This window comes from Lissotriton vulgaris, chromosome 1_1 (genome assembly GCF_964263255.1).
Source record: "Lissotriton vulgaris chromosome 1_1, aLisVul1.2, whole genome shotgun sequence".
Lineage (NCBI taxonomy): Eukaryota > Metazoa > Chordata > Amphibia > Caudata > Salamandridae > Lissotriton > Lissotriton vulgaris.
Window position 1 is genome coordinate 433628465 of NC_141685.1, and position 26347 is coordinate 433654811.

At 41.9% G+C, this 26347-nt stretch overlaps 1 protein-coding gene across 1 annotated transcript in view; it reads left to right on the forward strand.

The window, feature by feature from the left end:
* The window catches only part of HOOK1 (hook microtubule tethering protein 1), a 905468-nt gene that overhangs the window by 301272 nt on the left and 577849 nt on the right, over nt 1–26347 (forward strand). Inside the window, exons 7-8 of the mRNA XM_086953035.1 lie at nt 14180–14242; nt 25783–25866. Of these exons, the coding sequence (XP_086809161.1) occupies nt 14180–14242; nt 25783–25866 (147 nt within the window). The remainder of the gene's footprint in view (nt 1–14179; nt 14243–25782; nt 25867–26347) is intronic.

The window sequence follows — 26347 nt, forward strand, 5'->3', positions numbered from 1 at the left end:
TCTCGATTTTACCGAGACACAAGATGGCGGCCGCTCCGGACTGTTTCGAATGTTTACAGACACCCGAGAGCCAATCAGCTTTCCGTGCGAACCTCACGTGGCGCGCCCGGAGCGCTACCCGGGGCGCGTACCGGGGCGCTGCTATAGATGTATATATTTTTTTTTAACCTAAATTACTCAAAATCCACTGGAGCACATATCTTGAGACATAGCAAAGGCACATCGGGCTACCAGTCCCTACAATGTTGCCAAATTTGGTGGAAATCCATTCAGCCGTTCGGGCTAAAAGTGAAATTGACCGCCCTATGGAAATTAACATGAGGAAAATGCGTTTTGGGACCAACCTTTTATCTCGGCCCCCGCTTGACGAATCCCCCCCAAACTTTCAGGGAAGGACCGGAACGCCGCGAGGCCATTTTGAGGACATTTTCAGTCAGATTCGTCAACTGGCGCCAAAGTTATTCCAAATAGAATTTTGAGATTTAACATTGAAAAAAAATCCTAACTATAACTACCTACTGGCGACCGCCAGTAGGTAATATATATATATATATACATGCATACATACATACATACATATATTACCTACTGGCGGTCGCCAGTAGGTATATATAGTTAGGATTTTTTCTCTATGGGATTTTTTAAAATTCTATGTCTAATAACTTTGGCGTTTGTGGACGGAATTGGCTGAAATTTTCAGGAAAATGGAACATTTTGTTTCTTAGCAGCCCCTGACAATTTGGGGGGGTTTCATCAAGGGGGGGCCGAGAAAAAAGGGGGGTCCCAAAACGCGTTTTTCCCATGTTAATTTCCATAGGGCGGTTGGCCTCACTTTTAGCTCGAACGGCCGAATGGATTTGCACGAAACTTGGCAAAATTGTAGGGACTGTTAGCCCGATGTGCCTTTACTAGGTCTCAATATATGTGCTCCAGTGGATTTTGAGTAATTTAGGTTCAAAAAAAGATATATATCTGGGCGGAGCCTAACCACACATCTGATCTGATTGGCTGTCAGCACTTCATCCAAGAAGTGTTGGCAGCCATCTTGGGACCAATATACATGATAGCACATCATTAAAAAGCATTGTAGTTAATAGAGGGTTTTAGGACTTTAGTTACATTATAAATCATTTGTTAATGGTACCATACTCGTTTTAGGAATTGTGGTGGGTTCTAAGGTGATTTTACCATGTGAAAAAACCTTCTGCTGTGATATCATGAATATTGTTTGAAAGAAAACTAATATCTCATGATTTTCCCACAGTGGTTTGGAAGGGGATCTATAAGCTAAACTGAAAGCATATTTTCTGTAAATTCACATTATCTTTCTCAGTCATGTGAAAATGAAGTCTGACATTCTCAGTAAAACATGTACATCCAACAAGGACAGAGACTGTCAGTTGATTCCTTTGTGTTCTACTGCAGCCTCCTAGAGTGTTCTAAAGAACAACTAGAGCGCTAACAGTCCTACTTATTACAAAGGTATGGCACACCTGAAGCCATCTTGATTGGAATAAAGTGGTAACTCTTAAAACATTTAATTTAAAAAGAAACAACATGAGGGGGTATATTTTGCCATAGAAAGTATGATTAGTGCTGCAGAATGAAAAATTAGGGCACATTTTGAGTGACTTCTCAAATCCTTTTCTATTTCATTAAAACATTCTGACATGCAGTCTCCCAAAATGGCCACCAGAGACAAAAGAGCCCAAATGTAGCCCAAATATCACCCAGATGTAGCCCAAGTATAGCCCAATGACAGAATGTCCCAGAGTGTTCTAAAGAACAACTAGAGCGCTAACAGTCCTACTTATTACAAAGGTATGGCACACCTGAAGCCATCTTGATTGGAATAAAGTGGTAACTCTTAAAACATTTAATTTAAAAAGAAACAACATGAGGGGGTATATTTTGCCATAGAAAGTATGATTAGTGCTGCAGAATGAAAAATTAGGGCACATTTTGAGTGACTTCTCAAATCCTTTTCTATTTCATTAAAACATTCTGACATGCAGTCTCCCAAAATGGCCACCAGAGACAAAAGAGCCCAAATGTAGCCCAAATATCACCCAGATGTAGCCCAAGTATAGCCCAATGACAGAATGTCCCAGAGTGTTCTAAAGAACAACTAGAGCGCTAACAGTCCTACTTATTACAAAGGTATAGCACACCTGGAGCCATCGTGATGGAAATAAAGTGGTAACTCTTAAAAAATTTAATTTAAAAAGGAACAAAATGAGGGGGTATATTATGCAATAGAAGGTATTATTAGTGCTGCAGAAAGAAAAATTAGGGCACATTTTGAGTGACTTTTCAAATCCTCTTCTATTTCATTAAAAAATTCTGACATGCAGTCTCCCAAAATGGCTACCAGAGACAAAAGAGCCCAAATGTAGCCCAAATATCACCCAGATGTAGCCCAAGTATAGCCCAATGACAGAATGTCCCAGAGTGTTCTAAAGAACAACTAGAGCGCTAACAGTCCTACTTATTACAAAGGTATGGCACACCTGAAGCCATCTTGATTGGAATAAAGTGGTAACTCTTAAAACATTTAATTTAAAAAGGAACAAAATGAGGGGGTATATTTTGCCATATGAATTATGATTAGTGCTGCAGAAAGAAAAATTAGGGCACATTTTGAGTGACTTCTCAAACCCTCTTCAATTTCATTAAAAAAATTCTGACATGCAGACTGAAACATGCACTTTGAATACCAGCAGCAGACGTCCCTGGTGAGCAGTAGCTTTACTACAGTGATCTAATGTGCAACTAGAGTGCTAACATTCAGAATTTATGGCAAATGTGTGACACATCTGAATGCCTTCTTGATCTAACCAAAGTAAACAAGCATTGAAAATGCAATAGATCTCGCCCTCGTTTAAGTTAAAGCCATTCTGTTTGTAATGAGGTGGCTTTTTAGCTTTGCTTTTATTAGTGTTTTTTCAACTTTCATGTAAATAACATGCATCTGTATGCATATAAGTATATGTATGCATGCATTTATGTTTGTATTTATATAGATATACAGATTATATATGTTTATATATGTATGTATATATATATATATTCACTGAAAAAACCATAGGTTATAGACCATATATAGTTAGGAATTAGCATTTACAAAACCTTGAAAATTCACTGAAAAAACCATAGGTTATAGACCATATATAGTTAGGAATTCGCATTTACAAAACCTTATTTTACTCACACAAAACCATTGAAATTCCATATATAGTTAGTTGCACTAACTATATATCGCGCACCCGCAATCCACTGCTGATGATGTCACATATTACATCATTCATGACATGGTCAGTGACATCACTGATGACATCACTGATGACATCTCAAATGACATCACTGATGACATCACTGATGACAACATCCAGTGACTGTATGTTTCTGTAAAGTTAAAATATGTCTTACATATTGAAGAATGAGTGGATGTATAAGTGTCTGGATGAAGGATTTAGTAGGTGCATGACTGACTGTATGAGTGAGTGATTAAATGTGTCTCACTGAGTGCATGGGTTAGTGACTAAACTGTCTTAATTTGTGCATCATTATGTCTGTTGTTCTGTAAACTGTTGCATGTGTTGATAAGTAGCTATATGAGTAACTATATGGGTTATTGATTGGTTGCCCAAGTATTTGTATGGGAGACTGAGTGTGTGTGTGGGTGGCTGGGAGGTGTATGACTCTGTGCATAGATGTGTGAGCAGTTGATTCACTAGATGTATGGTTTCAAAAGTGCATGTGGAAACAGCTGTATGGGCGGTTGACTGTGTGCATGAGTGTATTGGTGAGTGAATGGATATCTCAGTGCTACATGTCAAAGTAAGTACATATGTAAAACACAGTACATGTGAGAGTTGACATATATAAATAACTGTGCATAAGAGCCAGTGAATGTGTGAGTGGCTGTATGGATCATTGTGAACTTGTATCAGGGATTGTATAAGAGAGTAAATATGTGTTAGTATATGTTTGAATAAGTAAAGTTTGTATAACTGTATAGTTGAGGAAATGGAGGTGTGATTGATTCTTTGCATGACTGACTAGGTGTGTGAGTAACTCCATGGATGAGTGACAGTCTGTGAGTGTCTGTTTACACTGATTGTATCTAAGGTTATATAAGAGTCTGAAGAGGTTCATCGTATTATCACATGAATGATATCATCAGTGATGTGATCAGTAATGTCAAATGAGATGTCATCAGTGATGTCATCAGTGATGTCATTTGAGATGTCATCAGTGATGTCATTTGAGATGTCATCAGTGATGTCATCAGTGATGTCACTGACCATGTCATGAATGATGAAATATGTGACACCATCAGCAGTGGATTGCGGGTGCGCGATATATAGTTAGTGCAACTAACTATATATGGAATTTCAATGGTTTTGTGTGAGTAAAATAAGGTTTTGTAAATGCGAATTCCTAACTATATATGGTCTATAACCTATGGTTTTTTCAGTGAATATATATATATATATATATATATATATATATATATATATATATATATATATAGACACATACATACATACATACATACATATATATATATATATATATATATATATATATATATATATATATATCTTTACACAAACCTCCGATATATATATATATATCCAAACCACTGCTCCTCTCCACTAAAAGACAAGCAGGACACAGCTCCGGATACCAACAGGGGATTTATTGAGCACAGCACAAACCAGTCCTCGCAGTCCGTGAAACGCTTTATGGCAGACGCGTTTCTAGCCGGAATTTGCCGTCATCAGTGCCGGTCTCACAGGCTGGTGGTAACATCCTTGGGCTCAGAGACCCCTCCCTTAAGGCAGTCTCTCGGCTCCTCCTCCTTTGCGCCGGTGTGGTTGTGGCTCAGGGCAAAGTGCATACTGGGTGCTGTGGTCCAACTAAGTTCAGCATGCAGTATAGCAGAACCAAAGCAAAAGTGATGCCCCAAAATTCATGGCGCTGGGCACAGCACTTCGCAAACAATGTCCTGATAGAATCGTCCCACTCTACCTCTGCTGGTATCCTTATCAGGCAGCATAGATACTGCCTACTCTCTCCCCTCACTAAAATAACCGCCAGATGGCAATGACTTGTTGTTTGGGGGGGCGCCGCGTTTTAGCACTGTTTGTACTCACACCAAAGGATTTGCTGAGTAAACGCGGAGCACCTGAACGAGAGGGTGTGTCCTTTCAGCCGGTATCAGCAAACCGGCGTTATAGATCCAAACCACTGCTCCTCTCCACTAAAAGACAAGCAGGACACAGCTCCGGATACCAACAGGGGATTTATTGAGCACAGCACAAACCAGTCCTCGCAGTCCGTGAAACGCTTTATGGCAGACGCGTTTCTAGCCGGATTTGGCCGTCATCGGTGCCGGTCTCACAGGCTGGTGGTAACATCCTTGGGCTCAGAGACCCCTCCCTTAAGGCAGTCTCTCGGCTCCTCCTCCTTTGCGCCGGTGTGGTTGTGGCTCAGGGCAAAGTGAATGCTGGGTGCTGTGGTCCAACTACGTTCAGCATGCAGTATAGCAGAACCTAAGCAACAAGTAATGCCCCAAAATTCATGGCGCTGGGCACAGCACTTCGCAAACAATGTCCTGATAGAATCGTCCCACTCTACCTCTGCTGGTATCCTTATCAGGCAGCATAGATACTGCCTACTCTCTCCCCTCACTAAAATAACCGCCAGATGGCAATGACTTGTTGTTTGGGGGGGCGCCGCGTTTTAGCACTGTTTGTACTCACACCAAAGGATTTGCTGAGTAAACGCGGAGCACCTGAACTAGAGGGTGTGTCCTTTCAGCCGGTATCAGCAAACCGGCGTTATAGATCCAAACCACTGCTCCTCTCCACTAAAAGACAAGCAGGACACAGCTCCGGATACCAACAGGGGATTTATTGAGCACAGCACAAACCAGTCCTCGCAGTCCGTGAAACGCTTTACGGCAGACGCGTTTCTAGCCGGATTTGGCCGTCATCAGTGCCGGTCTCACAGGCTGGTGGTAACATCCTTGGGCTCAGAGACCCCTCCCTTAAGGCAGTCTCTCGGCTCCTCCTCCTTTGCTCCGGTGTGGTTGTGGCTCAGGGCAAAGTACATGCTGGGTGCTGTGGTCCAACTAAGTTCAGCATGCAGTATAGCAGAACCAAAGCAACAAGTGATGCCCCAAAATTCATGGCGCTGGGCACAGCACTTCGCAAACAATGTCCTGATAGAATCGTCCCACTCTACCTCTGCTGGTATCCTTATCAGGCAGCATAGATACTGCCTACTCTCTCCCCTCACTAAAATAACCGCCAGATGGCAATGACTTGTTGTTTGGGGGGGGCGCCGCGTTTTAGCACTGTTTGTACTCACACCAAAGGATTTGCTGAGTAAACGCGGAGCACCTGAATGAGAGGGTGTGTCCTTTCAGCCGGTATCAGCAAACCGGCGTTATAGATCCAAACCACTGCTCCTCTCCACTAAAAGACAAGCAGGTCACAGCCCCGGATACCAACAGGGGATTTATTGAGCACAGCACAAACCAGTCCTCGCAGTCCGTGAAACGCTTTATGGCAGACGCGTTTCTAGCCGGATTTGGCCGTCATCAGTGCCGGTCTCACAGGCTGGTGGTAACATCCTTGGGCTCAGAGACCCCTCCCTTAAGGCAGTCTCTCAGCTCCTCCTCCTTTGCGCCGGTGTGGTTGTGGCTCAGGGCAAAGTGCATGCTGGGTGCTGTGGTCCAACTAAGTTCAGCATGCAGTATAGCAGAACCAAATGAACAAGTGATGCCCCAAAATTCATGGCGCTGGGCACAGCACTTCGCAAACAATGTCCTGATAGAATCGTCCCACTCTACCTCTGCTGGTATCCTTATCAGGCAGCATAGATACTGCCTACTCTCTCCCCTCACTAAAATAACCGCCAGATGGCAATGACTTGTTGTTTGGGGGGGCGCCGCGTTTTAGCACTGTTTGTACTCACACCAAAGGATTTGCTGAGTAAACGCGGAGCACCTGAACGAGAGGGTGTGTCCTTTCAGCCGGTATCAGCAAATATATATATTCACTTAAAAAAACATAGATTTCAGGCCTTATATAGTTAGGAATTAGCATTTAAAAAACCATTGAAATTGCTCCGATATAGTTAGTTGTACTAACTATATTTTGGGCACCTGCAATCCACTGCTGATGATGTCACATATTACATCATTCATGAAATGGTCAGTGACATCACTGATGACATCACTGATGACATCTCAAATGACATCAAATGACAAGGCCTGAAACCTATGGTTTTTTAAGTGAATTTGCAAGGTTTTTAAAATGCTAATTCCTAACTATATAAGGCCTGAAACCTATGGTTTTTTAAGTGAATTTGCAAGGTTTTTTAAATGCTAATTCCTAACTATATGAGGCCTGAAACCTATAGTTTTTTAAGTGAATTTGCAAGGTTTTTTAAATGCTAATTCCTAACTATATAAGGCTTTGAAACCTATGGTTTTTTCAGTGAATTTGCAAGGTTTTTTAAATGCTAATTCCTAACTAAATCAGGCGTGAAACCTATATTTTTTTTCAATAAATTTCAAAGGTTTTGTAAATGCTAATTCTATTAGCGGATAACGTTTATATATGTTATTATCCTTCTGGGACCACCTGATCAGCCATCTTGTTTCTCAGGAGAAGTGAGGCACAAGAGAGCACAAAACAAGAGTGGAAAACACGAAAAGGGGGCAGGGTTGAGACCCCCTGACCCCCTAGCCCTACTCAGGGGACCCTTACCCTCCTATGGGAGGGTAAGGGTATTGGGTTGTAAGTGTGTGTTTAGGGTTTTAGGGGTGGGTAGGGGTATTGGGTGGAAAGGGTGTTTTTTAGGGTTTAGGGGTATAGGGTGGTTATGGTATTTCTAGCCTTTAGTTGTGGTAAGTGTATAGGATGGTTATTTAATAGAGGGGCATTTAGGAGGATTTCCCCCATTAAAAATAAAAATAATTTATTGAACAAATGGGGGTCTTCCCCCTAAAAACTATTAAAAAAGATATATTTGTAATGAAATATATATATATTCACACACACACACACACAGACACATTTATATCACTTACCTTATTTATACTTACCTGTGTGATAAAGATAGATGCGTTGTAAAGGCAGATACGTGGCAAATGTATGAGATGTAAAAAATGTGTGGGAAAAGCATGCGTTGTAACGTCTTGCAAACTTCCACTGTCAATTGGCCCTCTCCTTCACTGGTTTAGAATCTTGTACCTCCAAGTATATTTTTGTTCCTCGCCCTGCTACTACTAGCTATCTTACTGTGGAGTTCTCTGTTCATTGATTTATCTAGATTCTCCCCTCAACACTTTCTGTTTCCTCCCTCCCCTTTTGGTTCTTTTGAATCTTTCCTATCCATCTTTCTCCTTTTCTCCGCTCAGTACTAGTCCTTTTACGGTGTCTTGAAGAACCACATACATTTTCCATTTAAGACTGCAAGCTTTAACGGGTAAATCTGCATTTACCTAATGTGATGAACCAATAAGGGTATAGTTTGGACCATTAGTTTGCTATTACTACATGCTGTCATTTGCCTTTTGGATTTTCTGGAACCAATGACCATAGTGGGAATGTCTATCCATACCTGGTTCACATCATTCTTGACCAGTCAATCGTAACAGGTCACATTGAGCCCTTTTGTATCAGATAGCTGCTTAGTCCTTTCTCACCCAACTTCATGAACCCATTTCACATGAGTAAATCTGCCGTCTGGGGTGTAACCTCGGGAAGTTCAGGCTCAGAGTTTCCATTTGTGCTGCTGGAAGGAGATGTCTCAAGTCTGCCCATGCTATGACTAGTGATAGTGGAGTTTGGGCTAGCCACGCCCCGGCTGATCTCTGCAACTGCCTGCACAGCCCTGTCCCTCTCAAGTTGGAGTCCCGGCGGCGTTATGGACCTCTGTGTTCCCAAATGTGCAGTTGATCCTCGTTCCGTAGTGCTCGCCGGAGAAGAATTCCTTGTTCTCGGTTTTCGCGCCTCCAGCCACTGCCATGCGTCCTGCCGGGTAGTGAAGAAATGTGTAACTTTCTACTATCCTTAGGCGTGCTGGGAACAACATGGCGTACAGTAACTGCAGCTGTCGGAGTTTCCGCTTTAGTGCAAGAAAGGAAGAGCGCTGGCTCTGCACCTCCCTGGTGAAGATCATCACCCTGGCGTTCGCGATTCAAAGGTTCTATTTTCTATTTCCCACGCGCTTGTAAGATGTGGTCTCTGTCGCAATAATGGAGTAAGCACACAACCAGCGATCTCAGGGGTGCACCCAGCTTGGGAGTGTTGGCTGTGACCCTGTGTGCGCGTTCAAAGGCGAAGAAGGGGGAGAGCCCCTCTGGGGCCACCGCAACCGTAAGCCAGTTTTCCATGTACTGAACAGCGTCATCTCCTTCCTCCTGTTCCGGGACCCCCACTATGCGCAGGTTGTTCCTGCAAGAGCGCCCTTCACTGTCCTCCGCTCTCACCTGACCCTGTCCTCCACTAATTTTAGAGAGCGCTACAAAGTAGAGATTACGTCTGGAACCTCCTCCAAGGACTTCTCATTAGCTTTCACCCGCTCTTTGAGCTTGCGGTGGTCGTCCTTCAATAGGTTGAGATCCACCCCTATGGCGTCCATCTTGGTCTCCAAGGCCTCCCTCGAGGAGGTGATGGCCTGCATAATGTCCACCAGCGTGGGGCCCCCTACTGCCTCGTCCCTCCTCCTCATCAGACTGTTGCCCCGTTGCTTCCACATGCAAGGCCATGAAGCCCTTCCGGTGGGATACTCGTCCCATTGTGGCTGATTGCAATGGGTCACACAGGTCTTCCAGGTAGTGAGCACAGGAAAGTTCAGAAAAATTCAAGAAAAGGCATTGAGCACAGGAAAGTTCAGGAAGTTCACTCTGGTGCAGTAGGCCGTTTCCCTGGGCAGGGTGGTTGTCCCCTCCTCAGGCATCTCAGTGCACACTTCTGAGGCCTTCCAACCCTCCTGACCAGAGCGATAATGCCCTTGCACCTCTCAACCAGTGCAGCGGTGAGTTCTATAGTTCTGGCCTCTCTCGCCCAATACCAGCCGCCGCCGCCTGCGTCCTCCGCATCAGGTCCCCTCTGACAATAGACCCCCATTCCACAGCCACAGCGAAGTGTTTCGCAAGCCCACCAGAACTGATACTCAGGTAGCGGAGGGAGCAACAGCCCTCCCATAGTCGTTGCCTTACTTGCGGTTGGGCTCCGGCCTGATGAGTCGGGCCCTTCTGCTCACTATCCCCCTCCAGTTTGCAGGCAATCGCCGAGTTCACAGAAGGCCGGTCCCTCTCCGGCTTCTAGGTCCTTCAGGTCCCTGCTTGCTGTGTTTCCAACTCGCGGTGGTGAGTGGATCGGATCACTGACATAATATAGAATGACAAAATATAGACTTACCAAAATATAGTCACCAAAATATAGAATGCCAAAATATCGAATTCCTATCTACAAACAGGTAAGTACAAAAATATTGAATCCAAAATATTGTCTGTAAAAAATATAGACAATCAAAATATCGAATTTTTTTAAATGTCTTAAAAGTAATTTAAAATTAATGAAATAATAAATATAATTAACTAAAACATACTTAAAAATACTCAAATAACCTTAAAATTAAGATATAATGAATTTAAGTTATTAATAAAAAATTTACAATATTTTACCGTAGGATAGCAGGAGGGTAACATTTAATATTACCACTCCAGTGAGTGCAACAGTAGGGAAAGCGTTGGATAGCGTAGGGGTAAAAAATACTATTCCCACTCCAGTGAGTGCAACAGTAGGGAAAGCGTTGGATAGCGTAAGGGTAAAAATTACTATTCCCACTCCAGAGAGTGCAACAGTAGGGAAAGCGTTGGATAGCGGGAGGGTAAAAAATACTATTCCCACTCCAGTGAGTGCAACAGTAGGGAAAGCGTTGGATAGCGTAGGGGTAAAAAAAACTATTCCCACTCCAGAGAGTGCAACAGTAGGGAAGGCGTTGGATAGCATAGGGGTAAAAATTACTATTCCCACTCCAGAGAGTGCAACCGTAGGGAAAGCGTTGGATAGCATAAGGGGCAAATTTACTATTCCCACTCCAGAGAGTGCAACAGTAGGGAAAGCGTTGGATAGCAGGAGGGTAAAAATTACTATTCCAACTCCAGAGCGTGCAACAGTAGGGAAAGCGTTGGATAGCGTAGGGGTAAGAATTACTATTCCCACTCCAGAGAGTGCAACAGTAGGGAAAGCGTTGGATATTGGAAGGGTATAAATTACTATTTCCACTCCAGAGAGTGCAACAGTAGGGAAAGCGTTGGACAGCGGGAGTGTGAAAATTACTATTCCCACTCCAGATAGTGCAACAGTAGGGAAAGCTTTGGATAGCGTAGGGGTAAAAATTACTATTCGCACTCCAGAGAGTGCAACAGTAGGGAAAGCGTTGGCTAGCGTAGGGGTAAAAAAATACTATTCCCACGCCAGAGAGTGCAACAGTAGGGAAAGCGTTGGATAGCGGGAGGGTGAAAATTACTATTCCCACTCCAGTGAGTTTAACAGTAGGGAAAGTAATGATTTAATATATTATTAAAAAAATATTAAATATCAATACCAATAAAACATTAATTGAAATTAATAACAATTTAATATTATGCAATAATTAATTAGAAATACAACTACATATTAGTTATTAAAAAGTAATAACCCATTCATAATTATTCAACAACGAATTAATTTTAAATAACAAAAACTAAATAATAATAAAAATTAATACCAATTACAAATTAACAGTAAATTAATTATCAATACACAAAAAGTATTTTTAATATGTAATTAATTACAATTACATTACTTCCCACCCTATTCCCCTATAAACCCACATCCCACTACAGAAAATACATTAATACAATTATCATAATTATCAAATATTTAATTAATACAAAATAATTACCAATTAATTAAAATTAATTGCCAATTAATAGAAATTAATTACCAATTAAAAATTAATTAACAATAAATTTAAAATCAATACGAATAAATGAATAAAAATATTTACTTTATTACAATTAAATTACTTCCCACCCTATTCCCCTATAAACCCACAACCCGCTACAGAAAATAAATTTAGAAAATTAACATAATTAACAATTAATCAATTAATACACATTAATTGGCAATAAATAAAAATTAATTACCAATTACAAAATAACAATAAATTCAAAATGAATACCAATAAATAAATAAAAATATTTAATTAATTACAATTAAATTACTTCCCACCCTATTCCCCTATAAACCCACAACCCGCTACAGAATTAAATTACGCAAAAATTAAATAACATAAAATTCATTACTTAAAATACATTAAACATACATTACAAAAATTAATATACACTTTTCACACATATACTAACATACAAAACACTTTAAAAAAATTGATATTATTAAAAAATCGATATATTTAATGCCTATATTGTATATTTCGATATTTTGACTTCTATATTTTGAAAATCGATATTACTTACCTTAAATTCGATATTTTTAACCACTATATTGTGTCCATTCGATATTTTGTCCATTCTATATTTTTACTTCGATATTATGTCCATTCTATATTTTGGAATAGATATTATGACTGTTTACCGAGTGGGGATCAGTGGCCAGAGCGCTCATGCCGAGAAATGCGGGCCTCAGGGCCCTCGCGCTACCATCTCCCTTCACCACATCAAAGCTGCCAACTTGTGGGCTCCAAACTCGTAGCCGAACTGGTCAATCTGCATTGCGCCGCTATCGCGGAGGGTTCTCCTCCCCTTAGCAGTCATTCTGCAGTCCTCCCTCCGCGTCGATGCCCAAGGTTGGCAGGGAGCCTAGGTACTGGTCTCTGTGCAGAGATATCTGGCTCAACAACGTCTGGCCGCCATCTTGGGAGCTCTGCGCTCAGAGCCGAGCCTGAGAAATTTCACGTTTTCACCGTCGCGGGGGCACCTATGTCGTTGGGCAGACGTTCGCCAGTGGCACCAGCTGTTCGAATACCTATTATGGGATGTGGGGCCCCTCACATTGTCAGGATAGTTACGAGCGAGGGGAAGCCACAGACGGAGCTGCGGAGTGCGCTTCCGCTCACATTGATGCAAAGCCACGCCCCCTCAGCAGTGCGCCCGTTTGATTATAAATTGTGAGGATAGGGAGTCTGCTCCGATGGCTGCACGCAGTAGTTTCTCAACAAAGTCTTAATAATAACCCAATTTCTTGCACCTATCATTCCCTGTATTACCTTCCAGGTGAATTGCCTCACTTAACCTACACTGCATGATGCGAAGTCTGGCTGACTCTGAAATTTCAAAGGTTTAGTGTCTAATTGGCACAGTAGCGTGCCTAGTCTACTAAAGGCTATATTTTGCCAAAATGTGAGAATTTTATTAAGGTTACTTCAGTGGTTTTTCAGCCAAGTGTATTGTTTGTTAATTTAGCTAATTCAATTTGATTTTTTTAAACCAAAAAGAGGATAAGAAGAAAATATTGCCTTTTACAGGCATTGAAAAAAAAATCAAAAAATTGTGTTCCATAGATCCTGCATGTTCGTGGACATAGTCTGTTTTTTGCTTAAGAGAGAATACTCGTGACAGAAAGCCAGAATTACAGGAAAGTACGTTTTGCTTACACTTTGCTAACCTAAACTTGCCCAGTCTTATCGGGTATGCTATCCTCTGTGCGCCGGTAAGTCACTGAGTACATTGCCATCATCCAGCCATACAAACTGAACCTCGCCAATAGATGTGATATTTTTCACATTGTGACTAGATTGATCTTATCCATGCTAAAGTAAATTCATATAACACCTGCTGCCCCCTTAATAAGACATGTGCAATTAAATTTTGAGATGTGTCACGTATGTTCCTTTTTCTTCTTCCAAATAATGGTAGAAACAATACGTTTGAAATATACATTTGCTGTGTTGCTTTTTGGGATTTGTTTTGGTAAATCATACGTATCTAATGTGTGCAGGTTGCAGCATTGTTATTTTTACAACTCATGCTACATTCAAAGCATTGCCACCACGTTTGTTGTGTAAAATACGGCATAACTTTAGAGAATAATTATTCTTTAATATTTGTAACTGCAGTAAGCACAGTTTATATTTTGTTTCGTAGCTGATGAGTAAAGACACAGTGGACGCTACAGGAATCGACTTTTCCGGAGACATGGAGCTACAGGTATTCTTAATAAAATATCTTGAATCATTTATCATTTATTTAATTTAAATTTGTCAGTTTACAAAAAACGTATAAAAATGTCCTACTACTTGGCTCTTTAAATACTAATAACCATAACATAATATAGGATTAGATCAGTTCTTCCCAAACTTTTTTGAACCATAACCTACTTTTTAGAACAACATGCATTAGCAACCGACAAACTTTTACGACTCATTTAGATTTAATGAACATGAGGCTAGCAATGTTTTAATGTAACTAAAACATCGCACTGTCAGTCAGTCAGTCAGTCAAAATACACTTTATTCGATTTTTGTTAAAATCATAAAAGGCAAGAGAAATACATACATTAAAAACATTTCAAAAGTACCCACAATTCATTTTGTTTTTACACAGTGTCCATAAAAGAGTCACTTAATTAATCTCCATGATATATGAAATATAGTTACATCGCACTGTCATTTACAAACAGCATATTTTCTACTGAATTGTCCACTAAATTGGACATACAATTTTACTGATTCGATATTTGAAAGTGACACACTACACACACCCCTTCCAAATACCGAATTAGATTTGGGTCACAAACACAAATTGCGATTTGGTTCGCAATTTGATGTTTGTACATTGAAAAAATCATTTTTGCGATTACAAAAGGCCTGATTCTGCGAATAAGACCATTTAACCCCTTGCCCGCGGCCGGAATTCCGCTCCGGTGCGGCACATTCCGATCGCGGTCGAGGTCATGACGGCCCCCAGCCGTCATCAGCACACGAGCACTGTGTGCCATGACAGCTGGGGGTCGTCATCATCATGGAAGGGGTTAAATGTCAAAAGTGCTTTGTAGTTCTGGCCCCAAGTCTGTTTCTATCCCAAAGCCAGAACCCTACCTGTCGGTGTAGTGAAAGGAGCTATAATTTCCCCAGTATTTTTAACTTCTAGTTAGCCCCATTCAGTCGCGGCCTGCATTAATCGCGAGTGGGGGAGCAGGGATTCACGCGGGGAGTAAATTTAATAATTTTTAAAAACGTACCAGTCGGTGGGCCAGATCACGCATTTTCTCAGTGCCTGCTCCTGCTCTCCTGCTTCCAGCAGGAATAGGAAGCAGGCAGCCTCCCTCCACTCCCCTAAGCCAATCACAATTCTGCAATGGCAGCTTTGTGATTGGTGGGGACGCTGTCCAGCCATTGTCTTATGGGGAGGCCATTTTCTCCATGTAGGTTGCATTGCAGCCTGCATGGAGAAAGTGCAGAGTGCGCATGACTGGTTTGGGCGGCCCCAGAGGTCTGTCCAGTCATTGCGCCCTAAGGAGTGGGCACACCCGCCTGCAACCAAACCTTTCTGCTTTCTTGCAGTGCGAGAAGCAGAAACAGAAACATAAAATGGTAGTAATTAGCATTTTATGTTTCTGCTTCTCGCACTACGAGAAAGCAGTGGGGCGACGCTCCTCCGCCCTGGTGGAGGAGCCACCCTTAGCCCCATTACTTATCCTGCCTCAACAATACTATGTAACTATCTATTTCTATGCTGATGACACTCAATTAGTCTATTGTCTGCTGAGATCACCCACTGTTCCTCCCTATAATTTACCCATCGTACTAGCAATAACTAAAGTCTCTATGCAAGCAAAGTTTCTAAAATGTAATCCTGGTAAAATGTAGATCCTTCCCATTTACCATAAAGCCAATGAATGGGACCAATCCATCTGGCCAACAGTCTTATACCTCCCTCCCAATATGATCAGTATGCTCATAACCTGGGATTTATCTTAAATTGAAAGTTATCTTTGGCACCAGATGTAAACTGTAGCCAAATCCTAACCTTTTCTACTTAAAACATTAAGGAAATTTCCCATTAATTTCTATCCCCACATGTAAAAGTGGCTCATGCCTTTATTTCATCATGACTGTATTTTGGCCCAAAAAACTCTGAAAAGAATAAGAGACTACAGCACCTGTAAAATGCCACCGCTAGGCTTATTTCCAGTTAAAAAAAAATTATTGACTGCCTACTACAGATCTCTTCCAATTTTTCTAGCAAGAAAATGAGGAAGAACCATCCTACCCAGAGTATAAGGACTTCAAAATCCTTCTCTTTCATAATCCCCAGATTCAATCTCCCAAAATGGGGAGACAGAGCTTTCCACCTTCAAGGCCCCTGACCATGGAACTCAAACAAAGAAGAGAACACAATCTGCTCACATTTCGTAAAGCCCTCCAAACCTGCCTTCTTTATTTAAAAACCTCATGCATCTATATACAGTTCCTTCCCTTTCGATATTCAAGCAATGAAAGACTCTAACCATGAGGAATTATGGGCGTCAAAAGAAATACAAATACATACCTATTGACAAGTCTAAAACTGATGTGAAGGCACTTGACTTCTACATGTGTTCATTTATGACTGTGTGATAATAAATGAACAGCATATGCAGTGTCTCTATTGCATAATCTACTAATTCCTTTTGAACAGGGCAACCTCTGCCATGCGGCCTGACTGCTAATATAACAAGATGATTAAATCTAGTGCCCATGAGGTCCTTTCTTTTCAGGAATCATTTTAGTAATTTACATTGTTTCAAGTTATGGAGACCTCAGTGTAAATCAAATGTCATCTTTTAACTGTATTATTACCCACAACCCAGGCGTCAGCAGTTATAGGTAGGGTAGAGTTTCCATAAGAAGGGCATTTTTTGTTTTTCCAATAACTTTGGTGCCATTTGATTAATCTGTACAAAACTTTCTAAAAACAGTTCCTCCCCCTCAGCTCCATTCTAGAAAGTTGGGGATCCAGCTACACTGATTTCTCAAGGTAATTCCTACTCTCTGATACAGAAATGATGGCTTAACATGATTCTGCAGAAAGTTAGAACTTTACTCAGAAGGAATGTTTTTCTTTATTTGGTTTAAATCCATTCAGCAATTCTTGAGAAATTCACATTTGAAGAGGTGCTTCAGGTGGTCAGGAAAGGGTTAAAAGGGTTGGTATATCTGGACAGCTGGTCTCGGGGGAGTACCCCAGTACCAAAAAGTAAAATGATAGGTGCCCTCTGATCGGCCAAGGGAGGTTTTTCTCCTGGCAGCCTTTCTAGTACTGCAGGATCTGTAGTAGTCCTGCAGTATTGAACGATCTGATTGGCTGTCCACAACCTTGACAAAAAGTAATGGCTGCCATCACAGGACCCAAGGACTCTGTCCCTGTGTACCGAAGTTTATAAATAAAAAATACGTATGACGGTTGGGGGGAGTGGCAGGGTAGGGTCACCCCGGCCACTGTCTGAGGGGGTATGTGCACAGCGCCTGACCAGAGGTTAGGAACTGCTGCCAACCCCCACCTGCTTGAGACCAAAAACCATTTGCTGCAGGGGAGTTGGCTGAATATGGTAAAAAAAAAAGCAGAAATACACTGAATACACTAAAGAAAGCAAAGGGTAAAGTGATGTTATAATTAGGTATAGTTATAAGAGCTTAACCTACATAAAAAAACAGAAATTTACTGAATAAAATAAGGTTAAACTGATGTTATAGTCAAATATTGAAGTAACACAAAACTTAACGTTTAGAATCTAAAGAAAACTGAAATCCATCCGTTATAGTTGACAGAGCTAACTATAACCTGTGTCTCTTCTATGCCCTGATTTTCACCTCCCTCACATATTACAAATGACAACATTGATGACTGCACTGATGACATCTCAAATGATATCACTGATGAAATCACACAGGCATTGTTACAGTCATATAGGGTTTTTAGACTTGAAGATTCCTCACTTTGTAACTACAGCTAGGTGCCAGACTAGATCAGGAGATTATTTTATTCAGCTGTCCCCTCATGCACTGGTATTTGGCATCGTGTGACTCCGTGTCAGGTACATCCCATCCCAAACGTGACATTGAGGCCCCTACATAGCTGCCTTCTTTGTATGCTAATGCCAATTCTTTTCTTTCTGTGCCTTGCGAAGTGGATCCGGAGCTGCATTCCCAAATTCTGCCAAGTTAGCAGACTTAAAAAAAAAAGTGTGCAAGGGACACATGTCTTCTCCAAACATGACAGGGTTCAAGCTGTGCAAGGAATACCACTGACAGATGTCAGTGGTGGACTCCCATGAGGTCTGTCTATGGTGTGTAGGCTCCAAGGACAATTCAACGCTGAGCGACAAGTGCGAAAAAATTAAGCTTAAAGCCATCCAAGGCCTCAAAGTAAAACTATATCTCACAGAACATGAGCTGAAACCGAAAAAGGTGCAGTCACAGTTAAAGTCGAAGGCACGATGCACTCTTGTTCCAGAGTTCTTTCGTGCGGCCATTCTTCATCGAATTCTATTTAGGTAAGTCAAAGAAGTCCAAGAGTCACAAGAAATCAAAGCACGTCTCCCTTTGTCCTGCCACTCCCACCTTTTAGAGTCACGCAACGCACTGGGTACCTCCAGGCACTGAACCTCACCTCCGACTACAGTATCGATTCTGACCCTCCCCCCAGTTTGTCCATTTTCACTGGTCCAACACCACAATAGATAAGGGTATTCAAGGAGGCCATGGTTCTAAATTTGGTTCCCAACCAGATCTCTCTGAATCTGAGGTGGCCTCCAGTTGGATTACCACTAGCTAATTCATCGCAGCTGCTGGCTGAACTACTTGACCACACCTCAGCCCAGTTTTCTGGCAGAGCGCATTGCCTCATGCCACCCACGGTGCCACCACTGATGCTGCAATCCTGTGTGTCGATGCCCGAGTGGTACCCAATATTTCTTTTGGACTCTGAAGATCGTCTGCAACCTCTACCAAGGTCGCATCCATCCTGTCAATATACCCATTCCAATCATGAGACATTTCCACAATGTAATAATTATAATGGCAACGAAAGTCAGCTAACTGAAGATGAGATACTCATCCTGGATTTACAAGACACCAGCGGACCTGGACCCTTCTCCTGACCCTGGCCTTCATGCACCAAATTCACAGCTATAGAGGAGTCTGCCTTGTTTGCCACTGTCTGTAGAAGTGGAAGAAACTTCCTATGAACATCATTTACCATTCAATGAGCACCTCACAGATACATTGAAGGGCAACTGGGCAAAACCAAGATTTTGCCCTGCAGTGAACATGCCGATCGCAAGACAAGATAGGGTTTCTCCGGAGGACTCTGCTTTCCTCCTCCTACACCCCACTCCAGAAAGTTTGTTGGCTGCAGGTCTCAAGCCAATCGCCAAAAATAAGTTTTTCTCTGCCAGCCTTGCCCTCAGATCAATCAGTACCAGCTGCCTCCTAAGGAGATATTCTTATCCGTTGTCGGACATGGTGGCGGACACCTAGCCAGTCATTCCAAATGATATGTGGCCAATCACCAAAGCCTTATTAAGGATGGCCAAGAAGCAGCGACATACTCCATTTGCTCAGGCTTGGATACCACCGACTGCCTAGGTAGGGCTGCCAAAACCTGCTTCAGCGTCAAGCCTGGATTAGCTCTACCAGATTTTCAAGTGATGTCCAACAGCCTCTCAGTTAATCTGTTTACCTGCACACACCTCTGTGGAGATAATGCAGATTCTGCCCTGGATTGCTTCTTGGGTTTGACAGCGCCCCCAAAGCAGTTTCCCCCGCAATGTTGCTCTTTTTGAGACCTTTGGAGGGGTTATGGGCAGAGCCAGAACCAAACATTTACTTAGCAACAGCAGGCTTCCCAAACCTTTCGAGGCACATGCTGAAGATCCAGCCATCAGCATCCAGACTCCTAAGGGCAACATTCAACCCAATTCTCTATTTAAACTCTGTAGCCAACTCAAAACCACTTGAATTTATCCTTAGCCACACTCGATCATTTGGTAGGAAGGAGGATGACCTTTTACCTCCCGGGGTAGAGGAGCATTACATTCAACCAGTGGCTGTTCCAGATTGTGCAGAATGGTTACTTTGTCCCTTTCCTGACACAACCCCGACATTCCTTCTCCACCACAACACCTCCCTGTGGACCACTTGCTCATACTCTGAGAAGTCCAAGCTCTCCTGGTCAAGAGAGCCATAGAGAGGGTGTCAGCCTCAGAAATCAGGACTGGTTATTCTTTTTGTTATTTTCTGGTGCCAAAAAAGGGCAGAGGTCCCCTGCATGTCCTCCATCTACACCCTTCAAACTTTTGTGTCCCGAAAGACATGTTCAAAATGCTCACCCTGGCACAAGTTCTGTCTGTCCTAGATCCAGGAGACTGGATTGTGGTGTTGTATCTGCAGGACGCCTATTTCCACATCCCTATCTTGTAATCCCACGGAAGCTACCTGCAGTTTTATGTAGTCCAGGAGCAGTTTCAGTTTTTGCTGCTCCCCTTCAGACTTACCAGTGCAGCTCGGGTATTTCGGAAAGGGACTGTGGCAGTCGCTGCTCATCTTTGGAGGTTTGGAATACCAGTTTTCCAATACCTCAGTGACTGGCTTTGCCTCATACAGTTGTAAGCCAACTCCACACAACGATCCACCTGTTGACATTGTTAGGATTTTCCATCAATGTGCCAAAGTCACACCTCACTTTTTCACAACAACTCCCCTTAATTGGAGCCCTCCTGGACACAGTGCTCTACTGATCCTTTTACGTATGCCTTAAAGAGTCTAGGACATTTGGACTATGATCCTGATGTTTCGACCCTTGACCTGGTTTTCAGTGAGGGTGGCTCTGAGGTTTCTTGGCCTCTTCACCACCTGCATCCTTCTTGTGGACCACACCAGGTGGCACATGCGGGGTCTGCAGTTTGATCTGAAGTCTCAGTGGGCTCATCACCAAGGGAACTTTACAGATTTCATCAAGGTGTCTGTAGAGACTACAAACGTTCTGCAGTGATGGCTACTACACCCAGTTGGAACGGTAGCAAACCCCTCTCTTTGCCCCCCCTAGACGGTTATGACGGATGCATCATTTCTGTGTTGGAGAGGTCATCTGGGGGAGGATGACATCAGGTCAGAGAGTTCATGACTCCGGTGGAAGCCCATCTCCACATCAGTTTCTAGGAGCTCCAGGTGACTCCCCTCCCACCGAAAGCTTTTCAATGGGTGTGGAAGGCTTGGGTGCTGCACAAGGAGGTTTGCTCTTTCGTAAGTAGATGAATGCCCAGTGCATTTCCCTGGTCGCACAGCACCCTTGGAGGATCTTTTGAACGCCAGGATAGATAAACTCAGCTGATATTGCCCAGCGGATCATGAATGGCAGCAGTACTTAAAGGTGACCTTGGGTGTCTTCAACCAATGGGGAGAACCCAGTCGTTATCTTTTCATCACCGCAGAGAACATGTAGTTTTCAAGCTTCTGTGCATTGGATTTCCATTGCCTTTTGCTTGGATTGTAGAGTAGCCCCCTGTAACCTTCCTGCCTCTATCTCTCCTGCTCAGAGTTCTGCTGAAGATCAGGAAAGGGCAGACCCAAGTCATCCTTGTTGATACAAACTGAGCGAGGAGAGTGGTATGTCGCTTGTATACACCTATAGTAATCCCTTTATTCCGTCCTATGAGCAGCCAGGAAAGAATAGGAGGGTTATTATAGGTTCTACAAGTGACATTGCATCCTCGAAGACTGTGTGACACAGGGGCATGTCCTCCCAGTAGAGTGTTCCATAATTAGGAACCTGAAGTGACAGACTCAACTGTTGGGCGAGTAGCCCTTTTGCATGTTATGTGTATTTGTTTGTATACTCCACCAAAATTGTATACGGCAGTTAGACCACTAGAATGTCCATAAAAAAAATCCACTTTATCATGACCGGGGAATATTGTTGTTCTGTGAAAGCTTGCGATCCGTTTGGGCCATTTACTAAAAAGGGCTCAATCGTGTCGACTCTGTTTTAGGGTGCAGGGTATTAATCTTCCTTGATCACCTGAGATTCGTTTTTATCCATACGTAAATACACCATGTATTTAAAAGGATGTCTCTGTGTTTTTAAGATAATTTTACTTTAGTACCCCGTAAGACAATATTCTCCAAAGTGCTACCAGGGATATAGTTGAGCCCGTCCTGGTTTATAGAGACCATGATGCGACCTGATGATGAAGCATGCCGCCGTTAGAGTGGATGAGGGTCCCCAATAGAAACAAAAGGATTTATTGGGTTATTGTCATAAGGAGGATAAACCATACTTAATCTGCAGCTCTGTTAACTGGGTCGGAAAATGATAATGACAGTAGGATACCTTTATTGTGATGTATATAGCTAAGGAGGGTGTGTCCTAGTAGCCCCGTTTATAGCAAACAGGTTTTCTCTCTACCTGCACATTTATTTCTCTGGGGCACTTGTTAAGAGCACAATGGCATATAACCTTAGAGCCATGCTTGCAAAGCCAGTGTGAGATAAACCACCTCTAAGTAGGACTATTCCACATGTTACCTTATTCAACAATTTGCAGTGCTACAAAATCTTCAGCGAAGTTCTGAAAATAATCATCCACACTTAAACAACGTCCTTGCTACAACAAATTTGTCTATAACACTGTATTACATCTATTTAAAATGTGCATGTGCCCGGATACGGACTTGTGGATAGTCTATTGTTAACAGAAGCTTTAGCCTTTCTTATAGATTTTTTGGTACAGGGTTTGGTTTAAGCCACAACCTACCTTGAAACGTACCTCTGCAACCCACATCAGGTGTGATCAGTCTTTACCTTATTTAACATGGAGTACTGCTTTAGCCCCACATTTTTGTGATTTGTAAACGGTACCCCTTATGACTTTCACCGTGTATAACCACACTTGCCTCCAGGACTTACACTGTTTCAATGCTATGCACCCACTTGTGTTCACACCTGCTAAAAGCTGTGTGCAGCAGGGGTTAGTAGCCCGTGGGTAGGCTGACATCAAGGCCTGGCCTTAGGCAAGCCCTGCAGCCAGTTTGACCGTTCTTGGCCAGAGTTTGGCCTCTTGTGGGAGATTGGGAGCAGTGCCTGCGGCCCAAAGGCTGTGACTGGCTGGGATTTATATGCCCACTGTGAGTTGGGTACATAATAATGTCTTATTTTAAATTCACCGATAAAAATTGATGTTATAGTTAGGTACTGTAAAAAGGATTTTAGCTTACATTTTAAAAAAAATCCAGAAATTCACTGAAAAAAACAACTGATGTAACAGTTAGATCTTTTAATAATATAAACATAATTGCTTTAAAAGAAAAGAATACTGAAATTCGCCAGTTATAGTTTACTGAGCTAACCATAACTTGCGCCCCCACCATTAACTGTTTATGACCTCACAAATGACGTCACTCAAGACATGTTCAATTACATCATTGATGACTTTTGAAATGACATTATTGATGACATCATCCAATCTACTGCTGTTCAAAATACTCTGTAAACCAGTACAGCAATTCAGATATGAAAGTAAGTACCAATTGGCGTAGTCATTTAAAGGATAATTTTCTATTTCAAGTGCATAAACCCTCATAGGTGAATGAGCTCCTTCTAAGCACTTCCTTCACTCTGTGCAGAATAGTTTGTGGATACTTCACCTCATTTGCGCAATCAAACAAGACATCGGTGGGCAAGCCCCAGCTGCACACAGTTTTCATCCTGTTACCCCTGTGAAAAACTTTTCATGTAACACCCAAGCCCTATTAGGTGGCTAAGTCCCCACTACACACAGCGTAAGCCCTGTACTAAACCATTCATGGATAGCCGACCTCTCATGGGCAATGAACCAGACAGTGGGTAGGAAAGTACCTACTGCGAACAGTCTTTGCCCTGGTCAGGATCTTTCTACCCTCTAGACACCGAAGGCCCCTTTGGTGGGGAAGGCCCTGCTCTGCACTTCCTTCATGGTGTACTAAACTCTTTACAGAATGTCGACCCCTTGTGGGTAGTCAAGGACACATGTGGGCAAGTACCTAGTGCGCACATTCTTCACTCCTATGCAGAACTTCCCAAGAAGAGCCAACTCCCTCCACACACACATTGAAGGCACCTTAAGAAAGTAAGTACCTACTACATACAAACTTTGCCTTGTGGCAAGGCTTTTATAGATAGCCGAACAATAGTGGCCAATCGATGTGAAATGAGTCGGCAGGTTTCTGCTGTGCTCATTGTTCGTTCTGTGAACAACCATCCACAGAGAATTCACTACCTTCACACACCCAAGACCCATTAGGAGGCCAGTCATGTTGGAAAAGATTATATGCATTAGCATTAAAGAGGCTATAGAATATTAGGTCTAATTCTACCTTGCTGATACCTTGCTGTACGTGCGTATGCTAAACTCACATTTATTGGATGATGTAATCAGTGAAGTCATTAGTGATGTCATTAAATATATCAGTTGAGATGTCATCTGTGATGTAATTGAACATGCCATGAATGATGTACCATACGAGGTCATAAGCGGAGGCATGGCAGACTGCAAGTTATAATTGCTTTGAAAAACTAACTGGTAAATTTCAGTATTTTTTTGTTCTAAAACAATAGTTTTATATTATGACATGGGCTAATTATATAATCAGTTTAACCTTTGTTTTGTTTGTGTGTGTGTGTGTGTGCGCGTGCGCGTGTGTCTGTGTGTGTGTATGGGTGTGTGTGTGTGTGTGTGTGTGTGTGTAAAATAGCCGTTACCCACTGTGGCACTTATACCAACTGCAAAAACCCATATTTTTTGTAAACATAAGTTTGAGGTATTTTGCGAAATGAAAAAATGATATTTATTAAAGGGTTCTCTAACTAGCCAATGGTTTGACCAAAAGATAGAAGGTAAATTGGACCACTATAGGTCTAAAGTGGGGAAACCTTAGCATGGGTACATAAATCATAGGCTGAATTGAATATCCTACATGATTAAACAGTAGAGTACATTTGCTGATTACACATAGGTCCTCCTCTTGTTCCTTAAGAGGGTCCACCATATTAGTTTTTTCCCATTCCTATAATTCTAGCGACAGAAACATATTTTTACCGCTGTTAAGTGAGTGAAAACATTAGAATACTATTTCGTGGTAAAATTATCAATAAAATGCTTTATATTGTCGATGTGAATGTTAGAAGTAAGTACCTCAAAACAAGAGGAACAACACTTTCAATTTCAAAGTATATTTTAAACCTCATCCTTTTACTCACTGCATCCTAAAAAATGCTTTATCTCATTATTTGTGAGATGTTGTTTTGCCAGCTGCCTGTACTATAGTGGCATGTATTAGGTCTGCTTTCTTTTAGAATTCTTAGTTGAGTGTAGCTTGTTATTGTATGTCCCTATAACCAGAAATGAAGAATGTTCTGCTTTGCTTTTCTCCAAAGAACACAAAATAAAAGAATGTGAACTTGTCTTATTAAAATATATGATAAGAGATTGAACAACAAATCCCCGGGGATTCTTATCCCTTGTATGAGGATTTAATCTACCACCAAGTGTTCCACCTTTTGAACCAAGGTAGTTTATCTACAAGGAAAGATCTCTTTAGAATGCGATTTATTCGGTGAGATACAGTTTCCAATGAGTGGCAAATGTTGTCAACTGCAGTGTGCATCCCAGAATTGGTGTCAGTCTTGAATACTAAAACATATTTTGTTTTTTTTTCTTATTACGTATTGAAGTTAAAAAAGACAGTTGAAGAACTTCATGAAGCTTTTGCAGAAAAAGAAGAATTAAAGCAACGCTGTCAAGAGCTAGACATGCAGGTAAGAGTTACAATATTCAGACGTTCGTTTTCTTTAATTGTATTTCCACTTTCTTCTCTCTACTTACCAGAGACAGGGGTGTGACCTTTCTAATTGATGAGGAAACCTGCTGAACACATCTACATGAAGCCGTTACAATTGTAAAAGGATTTCATATCTAAAGTGGAATATTGTCAGGTGTAAATGACATCTGAGGGCTTTTATGGTACCAGTTTAACAGAAAATAAAATTTTATTTTACAAATTCAAAGTGACCTGTGCCACACGGTAAGAGCTCGGGCAAATATGAAGGTTTTGCTGTTGGTCAACAAGCCACTCTGTTGGTCCCTAAACACATTCATGCTTGTCATGTGTCTTAAGAAGCCATCTTAACTTGGATAGTAAAAAACACAAAGTTACAAAAAACGTAGCGTGATACTGCTATTCCTGAGCTGGCTTTTTTAATTTGGAACATATAAGATGTGCGTTACTCAATAGAAAAA